The sequence below is a fragment of the Xiphophorus maculatus genome, chromosome 12 (assembly GCF_002775205.1).
Source record: "Xiphophorus maculatus strain JP 163 A chromosome 12, X_maculatus-5.0-male, whole genome shotgun sequence".
In the NCBI taxonomy this organism is placed as follows: domain Eukaryota; kingdom Metazoa; phylum Chordata; class Actinopteri; order Cyprinodontiformes; family Poeciliidae; genus Xiphophorus; species Xiphophorus maculatus.
Window position 1 is genome coordinate 16,046,836 of NC_036454.1, and position 21,203 is coordinate 16,068,038.

At 36.6% G+C, this 21,203-nt stretch overlaps 1 protein-coding gene across 4 annotated transcripts in view; it reads left to right on the forward strand.

Moving 5' to 3' along the window:
* bmpr1b (bone morphogenetic protein receptor type 1B) overlaps nt 1–21,203 on the forward strand; it is an 80,254-nt gene that overhangs the window by 26,075 nt on the left and 32,976 nt on the right. For 3 of the 4 annotated variants that reach the window (XM_023344138.1, XM_023344139.1, XM_005794955.3), the window contains one exon: nt 14,867–15,275. In XM_023344138.1, coding sequence (XP_023199906.1) covers nt 15,170–15,275 — 106 coding nt within the window. In that variant the 5' untranslated portion in view covers nt 14,867–15,169. Of the gene's footprint in view, nt 1–11,039; nt 11,057–14,866; nt 15,276–21,203 lie in introns of those variants that run through there. The other variant, XM_023344140.1, reaches the window with a different exon arrangement.

Here is a 21,203-nt window from a genome sequence, read left to right on the forward strand (position 1 = left end):
ATTCTGTTTTTTAGAATACACTAAATGAAAATTGTGCAGCTTTCTTTCATCCCTACTTTTATAGAAAATAATTCAGGACCCTGAGTAGTTTTCTGCTATTAGTACTGGCAAAGTTCTGCTTATTTGCCGATCCAGGTGTTTTATTTGGTTTGTTTGACCTTCTTTTAACTTTTGTACCACAATAACTAGAACATAGCAAAATTTTAAAGCATCAAATAAGTTGCTGTCTTCATTATGCTGATGGATTTCTCTTTGTCAGAGCAGAGCGAGAATGACTCATGGCTAAAACTCCTGCTGTTAGATGGCTTTGTAACAATCAAATTGAAACTATTTCACTTTAGGAGAATGGGAGTTTCTCTGCTCTATAATGACCTGCAGGAACTTGTATTCACTAACATAAATTTATGCCTGGAACAATTAGGTTTTTCTTTTTGATGGATTCTTGCATTCTGAGTAGTAGGCGGGTAGGTTTTTGGGATCAATATACTCTATGCTTACAATACAATACAATCTACTACTTAAGAAAGCAAAACAAAATGTCTTGTGCATTATTATAATGCATTTTATTTTTAAGTTAAAAAGAAAGCCTGATGAAGTTGTACAATATTATTTTGTGCTAAAATGATCTAAAATCTTTTTGGATTGGTAGACACATCAAACTGTTTTTCAGATCTGATGCTCATTTGTTTCTTTTTAGGGTTCCTTTCTACAACTTCATCTTTTATATTTATTCCCACTTAGTTTCCTTATGCCAAGTGTTAGCTAGTACCATATTATCAGCATAAATTTATCAAGATACATTTTTGTATCGCAGTCTGATCTTTGGTTGCCTTTTTGTCACAAAGAAGTATCATTCTCAATGATTGGCAGCACCAGTGAAAATGTACAAAAAAATAGATGAAAATGAATTAAATTTTTAATTGCAGGAGCATACTCCCTTACTTGAACCTTATGAGAGGAGCCATGTACTTTAAATGAACTTTTTTTTTACTGATCTAAGTCAATATTTTAAACATATATGTCAATTTAGTTGGTTTATATTAAATATTCTGGTATTTCAAATACTTCATGATACCATATACTCTAAAAAAGATTGATGTCTTCTGTCCATCCACTTATTAAAGTCCCCTAAACTTCAGCAAATCCTTTATATTTATGTTTGTGATGGTAAGACTTAAGTTTTTTGAAGAATGATTGAAAAGTACAATTTTCTGTCATGTTGTATTTATAGTCAATAGAAGCAGAAGTCTTAAATTACTTAAAAAAAAGTTCTTATATTCTCAGATTAAATCTAAGTGGGATTTCCCCCCCCCTACTTAAGCAACACAAATGTCCTGACATTCAAGGTAGTGTATCAAGAGTTTTACACATACTGTATTTCTCAGGCATATCAATAATTCTGCATATCAACTGATCTGCATGGATCAGTCTGCATCTTCCTCATGCACACAATCCTCTGACACATGCTTGTAAATACATGTTTTTATGTGTCACAACTTATTTTGGAGTTCAGAGTTCGTCTTCGGAGGTCAAAGTGTGAGTGCAGTGTTTCACTGTTTAGAACAAATCCTCTGTTATTCGCTGAATGGACACTGTGCATAGTGTTCTCTCTGAGACCCAGAGATAGAGAGAGATTTTGTAAAGAAGCAAAGAAGTTGATGTGGGTGACTGGTTAGATTGTGAGGTAAGAGAGGAATAGGCATTCATGTTTTCTGGTAACAAGGTCATGGATATCTTAGTGATCTCATTGAACTGAGTGTGTTACCTGAGTGTGTTCCATATTATTTGTCTTACTAAATTTGTGTGAATATGTTGTGGAATTTAAACATAAATCTCCACGGATTTATTCAACACTTCTGATAAAAGAAAAAGAATGTATGGCGGACTGAATGCATGTTTTGTGTGTTTGGCATTCATGTTTTTCTCCAGACACAAAAGGTCTGTGGTGGTTATCTGAGAACCTGCAGTGAACCTAAGGATCCCTGAATAGTGGATTCTCTATATTTGGGAGTTGGACCAAGGCCGCTGACCGAAACTCTGACCCCACACCTGCCTTCTGTGTGTGGCAAGCCAAACTACTTTGGCTTGTATATGTTTTACAGTCATATTTAATCTTTAAGTAAATACACTCTGGGATACAATGGTAGCACATAGCTAATGTTACTTTTTCACGTGTTCTGTGCAATATTATTTGTTTACTTTTTTGTGTAGGTCACACAGACAGTTGTAGAGCAACACTAAAAGCTCATTCTTTTGGACTGACAATAAAATTGTTTACTTATCAAGAATGGAAAAAGGCATGAAAAGGCATATAAAATGTGTGGAATATTAGTTCTCGAGGACTTTGGCTTTATTTACTTAGTAATTTTGAAGAGTTTAAACCATAGGATATTAAAATCTGAATTTACACTTAACATAAAATCAAATTGTGTTCTATAAACTTTTATTGTTGTGGAGCTAAAAGTGGAGTTGACCTAAACTTCCAATAAGGATACAATAGTGTTGTTATAAATATGTGGATCTATAGGGTAAATGGTAGTTCTGTACATTTGCAGACATTCTTTAGTTTATTTAAGTTTATTCTAAGCTTCTTTAGATATTGGAAGAACACATTAGACTTGAAGTGATTCTCCAGTATAGTTTTTTATTTAGCTATGTTCAAAAGTATAGTTTAATTGCAATCCAAAGTTAAACATCTCTGGCTTTTCAGTGTGTGTGTTTGTCTGTATGCAATGACTGCCAGCAAATGCGTGACCAGTCTCTCAGTTCTTGTTCCGCATTTAGGTCTCAAAGTTCAAGGGTCAGAGGGGGTCGGGAGACAGTATGAATAACTGTCTGTTATCAGGTGGCAAACAAAAGAATGTGTGTGTGCATGTATTTAAGTGAAAAACAGGAAGCAAAGATTTACTGGATGGCAGAAGGAAGGAGACAGAATTAGAGAAATTATGATGGATGGAAATACAAACGGAACTAACAGGCAGGCTCAGCCACAAATCCAGGTTTCAGTTGTTGTAAGGTCATACTTTCTTTTTCATCCTTTATCCCTTAATGCTTACCAATAAAATATTAAAAATACACAGTTGGGTGCTTTTGTACTTTAAGATATCTTAACAGTGTCCAATTTCTTTCAGTTTACTAATCTGCCATATGATTTATTTTTTTTATTTATCTATTTCATTTTTTGCATACGTTAAACGAACATTAACGTGTGATTAAGACGGGCATATCCCATCTGTTTGATTGTTCTCACAATGAAATAGATCAAAACATTAGCTTACAATTTTACACTTATTTCTGCTTTCTTTGTCTGGCTCCTCTAGCTACACCAATGTGTTAAACTTGCTGTTTCCCTGCTCAGATTTATTTTTAAAAATGTGTATGTCTCTCCCTTCTCTGTGCCTCCTACTCGCCCCCTTCCCCCACTGTCTGTTTTTCTCCCTCGTTTCATAACCCCCTCTTCTTTTCCCCCTGCTAATTGCCACCCTGTTGTAGCATCCCAGGAGCCGGGGGCTCATTAATTGGTGAAGAGGAGACAGGTGGCGCCACTGTGTTGTGATGTTTCTTGTTAGTTGTATGGGTGTTTTCATTATGTTGACCTTGTGTTTTGGGGAGCATCTTTGTATGCATGAATTTGCCCTTCTAATTTTATGTTCCAATATATTAACATAGATTTGGGTGTACATACATGTGTGCATGTGAAAGTATGAGTTCTGTATGTGACTGTGTGCCTGTGTTGAAATGGGTGTGTGTGGGTACCCTTGCTTGTTAGCTGCACAGAGCCCCTTCTCACTGTAATCTCTTTGTTTATGCAGTGTGAAAAGGGCCTGACGGGGGCATGAACTCCCCACGCTCTTATCCCACTGCGCCACTCACCCCAAGTGGACCATCATGCTTCACCACCACTAGCCTGACATTGGCATTGCTCCCATCACTTCCCCCACCTCATTTTAACAATGCAGTGCTTCTTTTGTCTGACCCTCTTCTTTTTCAATAGCAATCCAATCTTAAAATAATACATATTGTCAGTGATTTGCAACAATAATGATTCAGATGGATGCAGTGGTTGTAAAAGCTCAGGAAGTAGAGAGCTGCAAACCATCTTGGTTTTTAGCTAACAGTTATCAGATAAAATGATGATGGTTTTTGTGCGTGCCATCCGATAACATCCTGCAGGTATCCCTGGACTTACACACACTTCCTCAATCACTCATTCATTGCTACTCTTTCTACTTGATCTTGTGTTGTTCTCTTCACTGTGCATCTTGCAAGCTTTGCAAGACCAGTTGGGAAAAAGTTGTATATTAGTTGCATCGCATTGTTTATAGCAGTGTCTATAGTATGGAGATTAAGGTATATTTTTCTTTAAGAAAGGTTTGCCTGTCATTGTGTCTAATCTGATTCAATTTCTAAATGTTTCCCTCTTATCAGGTGTTTCCCCCCAAGCTTAAAAACAGCAGTTATCAAACCACCACTGAAAAAGAACAATGTGGAAAAGTCGCTATGGGGAAATTACAGGCCAGTTTACAATCTTCCATTAATCTGCAAAGTTATTGGAAAAGCTGTTTTTCAACAGCTAAACAGCTTTGATGTTAGTTTCAATGGAGAAACAGCATTCAGTTTTTATGCTCCACTTATCTGGAACAAACTTACAGAAAACAACAAAACTGCTGAAATACTAAGTTTCTTAAATCAAGGCTAAACCCCCAACTGTTTAGAGTTTGGAGAAAATCTAATGTTTGCTGATTTGTGTTTTCATTGTGTAAAGTACTTTGAGTTCCCTCAATGTTGAAATGTACTATAAAAATAAACATGCCTTGCTTTATCATAACCTCATTTTGTTATTCTGATTTGCCTATTTTAATCCAACTACCTGACTCTAGTTTTCCTGTCATCTTTACCCTCACCTTGAACCTCTCTCCTTTCTGTTAAGGAAGATCTCTTAAATCTTTTACATGATGTTTGTAATTGTTTGGTAAAGTCTATAAAGGAGAACACTTACAAAGAAGCACTGTTTTTCCAACCAGGTGGTGTTATCAGTCCTTCAAATTGTGGGCCTTCGGCTGCTCTAAATGAACTGGTATTATGGGTAATCAAGTGTTATGGAATGTGTGGTTACTGCATCTGTGTGTGGATGGATATCTGTCTTTGTATCAGTGTGAGTTCTCGTGTTAATGCAGGTGTGGGGTTCACAGACGGTTTGTAGGTCAGGTTAAAGCCCCTGGTGTCACCAAGCTATTTGGCCCTAAACAAGTCCTAGAACAGGGAACAGTTTTTCCTTTTCTCTTCTGTTAATTTTTCAGATAATTTGTTGGTGCTTCAGATCTGTCACCCTGCATCCAAGAGTGAGTCGTTATATTAAACTGAAGGATTCTTGGCTTCAAAAAATAGCCATTTGTCTCAGAAACACGTGTTGCTCTGTTATTAGCGGAAGGCCCCAAAGACTACGGGTGAAACTAGGTTAGTGTAAAATGGTTAATTGGAATTACCAGAAGCCCATGTTTGTATGTCAGTCCTCATGACCTGTCAAAAAGAGTTACCAATGATCTAACTGTAACAAATGTTCCTTGACAAGTATAGATATTTAGATATTGTAAATTAGTTTTGTTTGCTAATTTCATAACTAATTTTCCACTGTCAGTTTGAGGTTTTAAAACTGCTTCTTCAAATTGTTGCTCTAGGTCAGCAACAAAACCGCAACTCTTTCAATTATTTTGCCTCATGACAGGCATGTGCCTCCTTTGCAGCTTTTTGAACTGTTTCCAGCAGGATTTTAGTAACTTCTTCAGTTCAGACAAATCTTTGGTCAATATTTCCTTTGCATGACAGCAAGTCACACTGTTTGAATACAAATTTCAAATTGTGCTTCTCATATTTTATGTGAATTAAACTGATTGTACGAAAATACTTCTCGGGGTTTTGTTATTGAAACCATTGAGAAGTTAGGTCACATTTGCTCTCTAAAACCCTGATTATATTTGTAATATTCAAGATATTTTTTCAGCATTAATGAAAATAATTGTCTGACCTATGATAAGAGCAATTAGTCCTGTTTTTTGCTGCTACGTCTACTCACAAAGTGTAGCTTTATTCTAAACTTTGCTTTCTATATTGATTTGTGTTTTTCTTTTCATTTTGACATGTTAACATAAAGCTCACATGTCTTGTCTTATTAATGTATCAAATTACCTGCTATAAGAATGAATATATAGTTATACAAAAACTGGATGTCACTTGAAATCTTGTATATAGTGTAAAACAATCAATTTCAGATGTTTTTAGATCTAGTTGATCTCCTTTGCAGGCATTAAGAACTGTTTAAACCTTAATCTCATGACACCACACATAGCAAAACAAAAATATTAAATCCTGGGTGTCTGACATAGGGGGCAATTGGAATGTTGTCATGATGTTAGATACTGACTTTAATTTAATGGATTAGTTTAGTAAGGGAAAAATAAGTATAAGAACCAAAGTAGACTTTAGATGGATTTTTGAAATTTTAAGTGAATTGTTTTTCTAACTACAACCAATCCATCTGTTATTTTACTAGAATACTTACTGATATTTTTGTTTTTTTGACACCTCTTAGATAAGATCTCAAAAACATTTATTATCTATTCAGTCATGTCGTCTATAAATAAAGTTTGTTAAAGTAAAAATAAATTGCATTTTTGATTTGCAACCTTTATTTAGTTACAGATGGCAGTCAAAATCCATGTGGGTGGGTGGCTGCAGCATCTGATCCTCATTGTTTGAAAAGTGGATTTATGAATCACTATAGTAGGCAGAGACGGATCCCACAGAGTAGGTGGGACAGCTCTTACTCTTTCAGCTCCCACTCAGGATCTTTTCTGGGAGGTTTTTCTACCTCGCCATGCCATTGTTGACATTCCACCCATTTGACCAGCTGGACTCTTCTTTAGCAACCCTGATTCCTGCTGTCCTACTTCTACACTCACAATCAATTCACATGCTTTTGTGTTTGTTTTTACAAAAATCTCAAATGTATTAATTCAATTTGTTTTACTTTGATATAATGGGAAAATTGACTTTAAAAATGATGTGCCTTTTAGTCAACTATCAGGATATTTATCATTTAGATATATTACTTTACATAGCACTTTATTTAAAAGCAAAACTAGCTATCTTTGTTTACTAAATTTACTACAGCAATAAACCACACATTCATTATCGCATTGGGATTAGAAGGGTGGATCGTCTGAAACAAAAGTTTTGGTTTTTGGTCTTTCTCGTCATCCCTGCCAATAATTATATGCTAGTTGTAAGATGATAATGTGACTATTTCAAATTACTGCAGCACACTGTAAAAGTAATTCCCAATCAATCAATAGACTTCCATTAAGTTTAAATATTTCAACATCTGCCTTGGAGAGCTTCTGTGTCTGCTTGCATGTGAATTTGTCTTTACTGTTAATGTTTTAAACATGCCTAAGCTGTTTTGCTGAAAGATTTCAGTTTATTTTAAAGGGAAAATTTTAGTTCATACTTCAGTAATTTGAAGATTAAAGTAAATGCAGAATTTACTTTTTTGAAATCCAGAAATGGAAGAATATAGTTTCGGATTGAGATAATAATCACGCCTCCTCCTAAGGCCAGCTGCCACTGTTTCTGTGCTGCCTGGCAGACTAAGGTGTCTCATTTCTTTTGGTTTAGTGGTCACCTAATCTTCCAAACAGAGCAGGAAAGGTTCATTTCGAAGGTTAGAGGACCACTACCTCTTGAGTTCACCTAGAAATGAACATCCCTCTTTATCTTGCAGTAGAGTTCAAGAAAAAGCAGTAAATGGGTAGAACAGCTTTGATAAGAATGAATGCAAGTTGGGAGATGTGAAAGGTAAAGCCATTTTGTCAGTATCAACATGCAAGAGTCAGAAAGGAAGAGCAAGCTAAAAGGAATAGTGAAGTCTTCCTAAAGTTGCTGGAGTTAATTGTGAATTGAGTAAAATCTGCATTTTGCTCAACACAGGAGAAGAAAACTTCCTCACTTTTTGACTTGCCAGTAACCAGTTTTGACTGTGCTGAGCTGAGAAGTAAGGGTGCAAAATATCAGGAAACATGTAAATGTGATATGTTGCTCAACATTGCAATGTGGATCATGTTTAACCCACATTTTGCTGACTGGTTTCTTTCTTTTCCACCATTGCAATTTCCCCACCATTTTTTGTCTGCTTTAGCATCTCAGCCAATCAAAATATTCATTCTGTGTGATCCTGACAGGCATTTGAGGCCAAATGATTAAGGAATCATTTGGCTAAATGATTAGGAAATTCAACTTAATTACCACTATTACACAATGCAGGGTACAAATATATATATTTTACAAAAAGAAGTGCAGTAAAACAACAAAAAAGTTCTATTATGGCATGCTTTTGTAGAAGCGAATTAAATGACAGTGGCATTTGGGGGAATTTTCATCTTTATTATTTTTCAGCGTGTCAAATTATGTTTTAAACAGTTTTTTTTGCATTTCTCTAGGATGTTTGGCTTTATTTTTAAACACCTTGTGAATTAAGAAAATAATCAATTCCAACAGTAATGGCGATTTTTGATATGGGCCATATGGGCAGTTGCCACGGGTGGCATTATGAGGGAGAGGGCATAATCCCCCTTTTTGAAAGGTATTTGTTGGATGCTTCTTGCTGAGTCAAGTTTAGTTGTATTTCATATTTCAGAAATAATTGTTGCCTTAAGGCAGTTCAAAGTGTTTTACATGATTGACCAAAACACAATACAGCAAGCAACCATGAAACAACCAACAAACATCTCATTTGTTAAATATCATAATCAAAATCATCAATCATAATCAAATACACACCAAATATATCAATCATTGATTAAAAACATTGTTCCAACTGTTTTTAAATCAAAGGCAACTATAAACAGGTGAGTTTTTAGCCTTTTTCTTAAGTAACTCACTGGCTTGGCTGTTTTGCATTTTCTGGAAGTTTGTGCCAGATTTGTGTTGCATTATCACTGAATGAAACGTCTCAAGGACCAGTTTGGAAACATATGCCACCATTGGTCACTCGGGCTCATTATTATGGAGGTCTGTGCATTTCCTAAGTGTTTTGAGATGGTTGCTTTTAGTAAGGCACTTTCCCTGATTTTAAAAAGATTGGACTTTTGAGTTTCTAACTAAGCAGTCAGCATCCAGGACCAATGTTCCCAAACTGATTCTGCTGTGAAGCTAACTCCCTTCTCCCCCTACTTTAGCACAAATAGCAGAAATTCTCTTTGAGCAATGCATACATAAAGAAACCATACCACAGGAGGTCAGAGGTGAAACTGTCACTGCTCCATCATCACGCCTTTCTTCCCACTCTGGGAACTAAGCCGTTTTAGGTGTTGTGATAGGTTACAAAATGCTTTAGTGGACCCCAGGCACCAGACCAAATACTGACGACAATGTTAAACACCTCTGACCCTTTCTTACTCTTTATTTTTCTTCCCCTCCTCACAATTATTTACTTTGTGGAATAGTCATGCTCTAAGACTATTTTATAATTATTACTTTAAACATCTGTAGGCTAAATGTCTTTATCTACTAACGTGAAGTACTGAGCAACCAAACAAAAACAATTTTCCTCATTGCAGTGTGGATTTTCTCCAGGTGGAGAATTTCAGAGCAGAAATGGTCCATAGAAAAGGAGGAAACCAGCTCAACTCCCACACACAGTGTCTCTCTTGTTCAACAAAGCATTCAGGCAGAAAGGATTGCTATGTAAATGCAGAATTGAATGGGAGTGAACAGACAGGTTTAAAGTAGATTATGTTAAACTGCTTGTTAGTTTAAAGATAAACTGAAGTGAATAGATGGGGATTAGCAGATGTGCTGCTGTGCCACAGAGGTGTTTCTCAAAGGCTGACCTAATCCTCTGTCTCCTTGTCAGCTCACATCAAATAAAAGGATAATGGTTTCTTTAAGGGAACAGTGAAAAGTAAGTTGAGATGGTATAAATTAGCTGACTATGCATTTGACATGGTTTAATGTGACTTAAGCAGTTTAATTGAAGATTATAGATTGGGCTTTCATTCATTTTAAATCACATAGGATGCTTGTCGTTCTTCACAAAGAGGTGGAATGTTGCATGTTTCTTTATAAAGACAGAAGGAATAGATATTTTTGTTGGAACATTAATTTCCCACATTTTCTTTTGTGCCACAAGCATAAAACATATCATTAATCTGAAGGAGGCTTCAATGCATTTAGCAACCTTTTCTGATGTAACAAAGGTGTTGGGTTTTCCAGCATCACCAGAAAAGAGTTGTCTCTCTCACCACAAAGGTTGTCCCCATTGACAAACTGCCAACTAGCAATGTGTCATGCTTTTATAATATAATATCTAAACTCAAGAGAATAAAGACAAATGTCCCTCAGATTCACCTTCTAAAAAGACAAGAAGTATAAATTTTAGCCCCAGTGAAAGATATTATTATTATGTTGTGTTGTGTCAGCATGTCAAAAATAATTCAGAATTGCACATCAGGTAAAGTACTGACCTCAGGAATTAGCTGTTGTTTTTCATCCAAATGAGCAAAAGCAGTTTGAATGCTGGTAACCTATGAGACAGAGAAACATTCCTGCTGAAGACTCAGATGTAGGCAACTTCATTTGTGGCTTAAAGTGGAAGTTTTTCAAATAATGTTACTGCTTTTCATCCTCTTCTCGTCTATTCTCTGAACTCTCACATCTGCCCTAAAGGTTGCCATGCATCATTTTATCACTTGTTCATCAGAAATCATTGTATTAAATGAGCGTATACATCCACCTTTCTTTATAGTTTTCTTGTCACTGTCCTTTTGTTTGCCTCTGTTTTTTTTCTTTAGTTTTACTGCTCATCTTTTGCTTGTGCCAGTGTGAGCCATTTATCATGCACCCAGCATGAGGGTGACTCCTGTGAAGAGAAGCAGGCGTGTGTGCGTGCGCGCGCTGGGGGTGGGTTTGTGTGTGTGATGCATGTCTGTGCTGATTTGCTTGAAGACAAGATATCATATGTAGATCAAGAAGTGACCCCTTCAAAAACTGTTACTTAAAGGTATTGAAGACTGATGCCCCATGACACACACAAACATCCACACTCACATACACAGTTTCGCAGCTATTGGGGGCAAATGCTGTCACAGTTTTTAAAAGGCTTCCCGCAGTTAGACATGCTTGAAATGACATTCTGGTTCACCAGAGAAGGGGAGTGAGGGGAGGAGTGTAGCAAAGAAAGACAGAAGTAAGGGGGAGAGAGGGCAGGCAAATTTTTTGCTTTACAAAAACTGAAAAATATGCAATAATGAGTGAAATAGATTATTAAGAAGAGTAGAGGGAATTTTTATTTTTATGTTGATGTGAAATAAAATCTCTATCAAAATTTCCAATCTGGTATTTTGATGTGGTAATATTACTATCAGCATAGTAGCCAGTAAATATTTTTTTCCTGTCTTTCTGACATGCCAATTCTGATTTGGACCTTTTATTCTAAGAAATATTGTGTGGGCTCTGCCTACTGTATATAGACCTGACATCTAATAATCTATGAGATTTATCTGCTCCAAAATAGATAAAAATTATCCGATGACATACTCACTGTCTTTGTAGTTTGAAAGTTATGTCAACAATAGAAATTCAGCAATCATGTTTCTTTGAGGTCTGACCTGTTGATAATAATTTTAACCAATTCAGATTTTGTTGTTTTCTTTTTAAGGGATCTAGTACATTAAATAAAAAGCCAACATATTGCATGTCCTCGATAGGAATAGTTTTGAATCCAACAGAAAATTTATGGATTTAAAAGATCATTTGTATTTTCAAATCAAATCATAACTCATTTTTTTAAAATTGTCTCTATCAATTTTATTTTAAAACTGCCTAAATGGACTGAAAATTGTCTTTTTTTGAAACTCATTTTGTACTTCTTACTCTATGTGCAAATTATGACTAGAATTTCATTGAAAATGGGAACAGGAATCTGATCTGTTTTGCTTAAACTTTTAATCTTGTATACGAAAGGTTGGGAACTGCTCTCTATTGATAAAGTAATTTTAATTTCTTTCTCCAAGGAGAGATAATTAGTCTTATCCCTATTCTTTTTCTTTGCTAATGAAAACGAACAAAGAAAATAAACTGTAAGCACATATCTGTTTCATTTACCAAAACTTTAAAAATATTGAATCAGTTTCTTATATAGTGATGGTTCAAATCTGTGATGCATTTTTTTCATGCTCAAAGGAAATTGTTCAAAGCAGAAACATACACACACATACACATGGAGTTTTGTCAGCAGTAAATGCCTTAAAGGCAAGAGGATATCTCTGGAAAGGAAATGGTCTATTAGAGTGTCTCAGCCCATTTATTTATTAGTATAAAAGCCTCAGGTCTGTATGATGTAATCTCTAACAGCGCCTTTAAAGTGTCTCTGCCAGCCACCTGAACAGCTCACCACTGTACGAAGAGGTGTTCTCAACATGGTTTTATAAAGTATCTATTTCTAGATACAAAATGTTATATTTCCAAAAATAAAACTTTGCTCCCTTTAAAAAATAATGAGACATGATTCTGACTGATTATGGGAGGAGAGCCTGGAGAGTTATCAGTCAAACAACCTTTAGTGCAGTTTGATTTAAATATCATTTTGCCTATGTCTGAAATTACCTGTTCTCTAATTACAGCTAAAGGTCATCATCTTAAACTCAACACGTAGACGAGAATGTAGAGATTATAGCCAGAAATTGTTCTGCTGTATTCTCTTTATGTACGTATTCAATGAAGTTGGAATTTGTTTTTCAAGCACTGCGTGTAAAATATAGGACTGAAGAATAAACAAAGAATTCAAACTTATTGAATCTACAACCCATTGTAGTATCTGTTTTTGTGGACAAGTTCCTTCACTGCCTGTGGACGCCTTCCTAGTGAGGTGTTGCAGACACAACAAGCAACACCAGTAGGTTTTTCCGACTGGTTTTTCCAGTCGGAAAAACCTACCTGCTCTTTTTTAGAGCATGTTCAGCACAGATGTGACATTATATATTACTATTATGATGAATTATGGCAGTAGTGATGGAAAGAAATCACAAATTTGTTTCTGTTATATGTTCTTATTTCAGAAGACACAGGTAGAGGCCTTCACAATTTTATGGCAGCTTTTATCCTTAATGACTACTCAATAAACAGATTGTGGTTTGTGAGATTGATTATGTGTCTGGTGGTCAGCACCACATGGGATGCTACTCTCAGTACCCCTTCAATTCTATATTCAGTTAAATTATTAGTCTGCAGTTTTAGACAATACTAGAACTAATACTAGAAATGCTGCAGCTATCCTATGTATCAGAGGTGGAACAGAAGCCAAGTCCGGAGAGTTGGTAGACTGCTTTGTGGAACTGTATTGGAACAATCATCTCATCTTAAAGAGAATAAAACAAAGGAATCAGTTGTGGATTTCATGAGAAACAGAAATATGTGAAACACAAGTTCTACCATTGGAGAATATGTGGATGCTGTGGAGGAATAGACGTATCTTGGTGGTCACCTATATTAGTGTTTCCCAACCCTGACCCTCAAGGTGCATTCACTGCCCTGCATGTTTTAGATATTTCACTGCTTTAATATTCCTGATTCAGATTATTATAGTTCAGCAAATGCAGCTATCAACTGAAATTAGCCCGGGTAAAGCAAAGAAACGCCTAATACATGCAGGGCAGTATGCCTTGAGGGCCAAGGTTGAGAAACACTGACCTGGACAACAGACTGGAGTGAAGACACAACAGTGAAGTTGTATACAAGAAGTGGCTGGGCGAACTGTACTTCTTGAGGAAGCTTAGGCTGTTCAAGGTTAGCAGAAGATGTTGCAGATCTTCTATAAGTCTGTTGCAGAGAGTGCAAGCCTTTCTGTCTCCTAAAGCAGCAGCATTAGAGTCAGTGACTTGAAAAAGCTCAACAAAGTGATAAAGAAGGCTTACCTTGGTCTGGGAACTGGATTGTCTTGTGAAGTGAATGCTCCATTTAGTCCTTCATTTAATCAAAGAGCAGGTCCTTCACAAGATTGTGACACAACAACAGTATCTTCATTCAGAGGTTTTTCAGATCTGATGTAGTACAAACTTCTACGTGAGATCCAACCACAGCGATGGACGTTTATAACGAGTGCGCAGAAAAATAGATACTAAGAGTTACTGCAACATTCAATTTCCCTCTGAGAATAATAATGTTTTTTTTTTAATTAATTGAATTGCATTTGACTTTCTGTCTCAACATGTTTCCATTGACAGTTGTTCTGATACCTACTTGTGCTTGACACTTATGAAATATTGTAGATAAACCAAAAGTAGCAACATTCTGCATGTGTCCTTACATCTAGTAGACATACATAACTATGTTTCTTTTCCAAAGATTCGGATTAGTTTAAATATATACAGTATATATACTGTATATCTAAATAATCAAGTTGGATATACAAAGACTGAAACAACAAAAGTATAACATGACCAGTAGTGTAGGTTACAAGCCTCCTGACAAAGTCAGTATTCAGCTTGCCACTGCTCAAATGCTTTGTGTAATCAATTGTTGTATCATTTTTTTAACTCACACAGTACAGGCAGAAGTTATTTCGAGCAAAATCTGCAGTTAGACTCAGAATCTTTCAGATACTAGTTTGTGTCTTGAGTATCCTCCATACTCCTAACTTTTTCTAAACCCCATCTTGCTTATGTCTTCTCCCTCCCCCGTTTTCTTTCCATCTCTGTGTGAGTGAATATCTGCAGGCATGTGCGTGTGTGTGTTTGTGAGTTGGTCAGCCCTCCCCACAAGCAGAGTAAAGTTAACTCCCCCTCCTTTTTCCCTCTCTCTCCCTGTCTCTCAGCTGGCCTCACTGCTACTGTCAGACCTGGTTGGAGGACAATCGGCACCAACGGCTGCTGCCGATGCTGGTGTGTTTTGTGTGGTGTGCTCTTTTTCACGTTGTGACGGACCCACACACTCACACAGTGGCTTGCATGCCTGATACTCCCCCTATGTCCTGCTCTCCCTCCCTCTCTGACACATACTACACACACTCACTCAGAGGGGGAGCCAGTGGTTGTGAGCGTCAGAGCCTGGCGTGTGGAAAGAGCTGAACAACGGAGCGCAGAGGAAAAGTGAGGAGCACAGGAGGGAGACTTGTACCATGCCAGAGCAGGGAGAAAAGCCGAGGGGCTGCCTCTCTCTCTGTCTCTGGAGCCGGAGTCCTCTGTTATTGCTTGGACTGTTTTCCCTCCAACAACAGGCCAACGGTAAGTTACAGTGAACTTTCTCCACTCACTGCTGCCCTCAACACTTCGGCTGTTTCTACCTTGGCTTTGCAGTGATGTCAGTCTGCTGCAGCTCATTAGATGGGCTCTTTGAAGCTGTTGCGTGTTTTTTCTTGAATGTGTGAACTAAGATTTTTCTTTGAGTTGTGACTTTGATAAGCACACTTTGGTATGCAGTGTCTGTTTTCTGCAAATAATCTGGGATCATAGTGAGTTTTATCAAACATCTTAAAGTTGCGGTAGTTTTTGTAGAGGTTATCTGAGACACAAAATATTTGATAGTTTTTTCATTCATGTCTGCACCCAGTGGATCAACTTATCAGTGCCAGTTCTTCAGAAAATATCTTGGCAGAATTCGTTTTTCAGCATTTCGTACCATATGTTATAGCTATGCATTTTTGTCTTTTTAAATAAAAGTAGGCTGGGTATCTTTTTCACAAATAGATACCCAATAGCAAATGTATATACAGTAAACATATATTTGTGACAGTTTTAAGAAAATAAATTAAAAAACTTATTTCAGGCTTTTGGTGCACCTGTTCTTTAATTCCAGAATAAAGAAAAAAAAAAAAAAGAAAACAGACAATCTTCAAAACAGGCACACAAATGTCCCACCACACATCAACAGTTGTTATGTTTACTAGCATCAGCTGCATTGGTTACTTCCATGTTTGGTATCAACAGTGCGATATTTGAGGTGTTGTAAAACGAATGTGTCAGTTTTATGTTTGATTTATTGTATTATTACACATTTAGGAAAAGTTGTACTTTTGCTTTTACAACCTTTTAAGCTTGTTATATAATTTTATAAGCTTGTCGAATATGTTATGCTTGTTTAATAAAAACTTAAGAATAAGCCTTAATTAGTTTTAAATTGCTTTTTAATTTCACTAACATTTTTCTTGTGAAAGAAAGTAATAGCCTAGATGTGATTGAGAATTTTTATAGATTATTGTGAGACCTCCCCGCCCCGAAGAGGGGCCGCTCATGCCCAAAAGTAATCAGTAAATAACAGTGGAAACATGTAAAAAGCTGGACTGCAATTCTTAGGATGTTTTGATTGGTTTAATTGCCAGAAACATTTCAGGATATCAAACACTTTGAAAAATCACAATTACAATGTGAAAAAAAAAAAAAAATTCTGGAACAAAATTTAATATTTTTTACATAATTTTATTATACTTTTTATTTGTTTTTATAAATGCCTGTTTCATTTCAGAAATGAACTTCTTACATGAAAACAAGTTAAATTTAAATCTGTCAGGTTATGAATAATTTTAGCTTTTACTGTAAAAAAAAAATCAAAGATTTCTTTGTCTCTTTGATTATGTTTATTCACTGCTATTCTATTTAAAGAGATTTATTTTGAACACTAGCAATTATTTTAAGTCAGCAAAGGCTCATAACCTTTACTCATAGGTGCTGAGATTGTTGTGTGCTTCTGCCATCCGTCTCGCATGTCTGTCTTTTCTGCAAATGTCACTTCTGGGTTTTCATCTGTAGTCAAAACCTTTTGCCCAGAGCTTTTTGAGATGCTACAGCAGTTATTAAGAACTCAATGGCAATTTCAAAACTAGCACACAAACGTAAAGAGGGTTTGAATGTGACCAGTGGTCATTCTGTCTCTGAAGAGCTGCCAGGGAATAAAGCATATGCTAAATTTCACATTAAAATTTATATTTAGTGGGAAAAAATACATACATTAAATTAATTATTGCATTTCTATTTCCCAGTTCTTATTCAATAAAAAATACTTGACACGGTTTTGAATTTTCCATGTATAATCTTACCCCAGAACCTTTTAAGGAATGAAAAGGATTGGTCCTTGATTTGTGCAGATTTGAGCAGAACACTCCGGATGTTTAAAAATACTATTCAAAATTTCATCGGACTTTGGTTCTGTTTCTTCTGAATTCTGCTAACACCACAATATTTCCTGCTTTCTCAGGGTTTTTACCCAAATCTAGTTTATACCAATTAGAAAGCCTTACAATACTTTGTGGATGATGAATACACCAGTGCTTTTGTCTTAAAAAGCTTTAGATAAAAATAGCAATAACTCTGTATTATCAGACCACCAACACAGCCACAGAATTACTTCATGATGTTTTTCAAGCAAAACTTGTGCATTTCACTTTTGTGTGTTAATAATACTTTACCTTAATATGTGCCACTTATTAAGGTCATTATTGATAATCCTTAAGACCCTTTAAGAGTCATAGCAATCTTCTACACTATCAGTGTAAGATGAGGTGTGTCCACTTGGTTTGGATACAGCGTTTGTAAAGTTAGGCTCGTCATTGGTCTTAATTTGTCTTACCTGTCCCATCCTTCCATCTACCCATCTTCTAACACCATTGTCCCTAGTGGGGTCGGGAGGTGGTGTCTATTAAGCTAACGTTCCGGGCGAGAAGCGGGGTACACCCTGGACAGGTCGCCAGAGACACACAACCATGCACACGCCCGCACACCCCCCCACACACCTAGGGATAATTTGGAGATAATTTACATAACAGTTATGTTTTTGGACTGTGTTAGGAAGCAGGAGTACCGAGAGAGAACCCATGCATGCACAGGGAGAACATGCAAACTCCATGCAGAAAGACCCCGGGCTGGGAATCGAACCCAGGACCTTCTTGCTGCAAGGCAACAGCTCTACCAACTGCGCACTGTGCAGGACTGTTACCTGTCCCAAACATGGAAATTGCACTCTCCCTTTTTCCCTGTTACTGGCACATCTTTGCCATTTCAGGTGCTGATTAAGGTTCCTATTTGGTTATTAATGAAGTGTAGTGAGGTGCTATGAAAGATGACAGTGTTTTCTTGAAGTCTTTAAAATGTACAGTTATCTTCTCAGCAAAAAAATTAGGATGTGAAATCTACAAGAACACTCTTCTGTTCAATGTGTCTTAAAGGCTAAATAGCGTGTAGTACTCTCTGAAACACTGCAGATCAGGTGTGTTTTGGCTTAAACTCACCAGCCAGCTACGCCCATGTGCTGCCGCCACATCACACCCTCAAGCCAAGAATATTTAAGTCAACTACCAAGAGGCTGTGACATCCTTGCTTGGCATCTCAGAGGCATAACAGTGGCTTGTTGAATTTTACCCACAAGAACCAAATTTAGTCCTCTCTAGATTTAGATTGGAACATTAAAAGGTTCTGACTTGACATTAAAACATTATCATATTTGTGACCTGAGAGGTTGCTTTGTTATGAAAGCTGAATCAGGTCACTCGTCTCAATTTGATTTAAAACCATTTTGTTTACACTTGCAACAGCCCTGTGCATTTGTTGACACGTTCAGTAGATGATTGACTGGTCTGGAAACGGGATCATTCAGTGGTTGACACACAGATGATGGATTGTTCTGACAACACGCTCTGCTCCGACTGAACAGGCCAATATTTGTAAGAAAGAGAGAAAAAGAAAGAGGGACAGTAAGAAAGAAAAAGCTGACATAGCTAAAGCAGGTGTTTTATTTTCACTTGTTTGTTTTAACTGTCTGCCCACACTCCCACTGTAAAACAACTCACAGATTCCTTATGAACTGAATTATAGAGTCAGCTTGTTGTTTTGCAGTTGAAGACAAGCTGCTGACAGCTCCTCCGTTGTGCCTTTCAGATGAGCACAGTTTGCTCTTTGGCATTTTTGTCATTGTCTCTGGACCAAACAAATAAAAGACCTTGTAGCCATTAGTTTACAAGGAGACTGGAAGCACACTGACTTCATTCACTTTCGGAATCACACATGCACATATTTTTTGACCTTCCACCTACACCCGGCTGTAGTCCTCAATGTGAGTTCTGGGAAGTGACGAGGGAGTGCGATAGCTTACATTTCATTGTCCTTGGTGGGAATAAGCACTACTGTATCAGTTTTCACAGTCAAAGCCCCTGCCAGTTGCTTTGCTTTTGTCACTGCTCTCTAATAAGGCTGTTGCACATCGCAGGGAAAATACTCAGTTCTAAAGGAATAAAACTCTCATTAGTTTCTTTTGTTTTGTGCAATTCTAATTATGTTGCTGAACTTGTAATTTCTGTAAAGGTGTTTCATTGTTTTCTGAGAATTTTCAGAAAGATCAATTTGCTGTAATTGTGTTCATGATTCAAAGATTTTCATCTTCGTCTTTTGCAGCATGCAGGGAAAAAAAGAATTGTCCTTGTAGAAAGTAAACTGCAATATTTTTGATCAAGAATTTTATTTTTATACATTTTTTAAGAGGCACTGTGCCCTAGAGCTGCAACTTTTGCTGGTTCCTCGGTATTCGGCAGTCTAAAAGGTTTTTTTGTTTTTTTTGCCAGGATGCATTCGTTCACTTGATGGAAACTGATATATATTAGAACCACTAATGTACAGGCTTTAGGGCTGAGAGGTAAAGTGATTATGTCAGTTATAGGAAATGTGTATAAAGTACACTACAGTAAACTCACACCTTAGCTCTTTCCTTATCACATTCAGTAGTCAGCCGCTGGATGAAATTACCAAAACAGGGTGTAGAGGGCAATTCGGTAGAAGTTGAGTATGACATCCGAAGGAGAAAGCATTAACTTGTTTACATGGGCCTAATGCAGCATGTTTCCCATAGAATGGCTGTATAAACATTGAAGAGATGGTTCTATTCAGATGACCTCTAAAATGTTCAGTTAGTGGAAGTGTGGAGAGTTTGAGACTGAGGGGTATTGTATGCTGTAATGGATCCAGATCGGGTAACTTCTAGCCCAGTCAGATTACCAGTCTGGCACTGACTTCTTAAGACGCAGCTGGAGAGGAAATTGTGTGTGTGTGCGTGCATAGAAAGACATACTGTGTGTGTGTGGAGTGTGTGTATGCGAGATGGAGAGGGGTAGAGAGTGAGAAGATTTTTTTCTTTATGTGTACCAGTCTGAAGTATAAGTGAACTTTCTGACTGCTTAGTATCCCAAAATATGTTAAAATTTTAAAATGTCCCACAGGTTATTTGATAGAAGTAGGGGATTTGAATCTGTTTTGTTACATTTAACAAAGAGTGAGAAAAAATGGTTTCCACCATCTTTGTCTGGCAATCACAGATCAGTTCAGTTCCAAAATACTTTGTTAATCCCAAAAGAAAATTAGATAAAATCTGAGCAAGGAAAAATTGGAAACATTCTGCCCAGTTGATCAGTTCTTGTCTATTTAACAATAATAATAATAATAATTCAAAGCTAATTTGAGTGCTGTTTGAGCTAGAAAGATAGAGTGGTATTTATAAATATATTTTTGAGTAATAATTATTTTTATGTGCCATTTACCAACATATTAACCTTTTTTCAATGTCCCACACCTCCTATTCACCTGATATAACTTCCATAATCATGAAAACATAATATTAAATTACACCACACAAAACATTCATAAAGGCACACTGACAAGTATTTAATAGATGACCTTAAATCAATGCAGGGTGATGTAGTTATGAAGTTTGACTATTTATTGTTAATTTTGCAGGTAAATATTAAAAGTAGTAGTTGATTTTTTTTTTTTAGTTGAGGGAATTTTAGTTTATATTTATATTAGTATTCTGAAGCATTTTTCACATTAATCATATAGATGTCTTGATAATTGTGAGCTCAAGTCCTGATAGTGCAGGCTGCACATCATGGTAAACACAATTAAGTGATGGACAGAGAACAGGTGAGGAGGAGCACAGCATAGCTGGCTGTCACAACTGTAGCACAGAGGGACTAAAGGGCTTAGAGTTTTCCATGCAGTCATGCTCCCTCGCTTTGCCCCTCCTTCTTCTCTTGGCATCTGAATAGATGTCTGTCCGTCTGTCTGTCTTTTATACAGAAAAAGATCTATCAAAATTGACAAGGCCTTTTGTAAAATAAAAAACAAAAAACACACATTTTTAACTCAACCTCCAGCTGTCTCTCACCTGCTCATTGC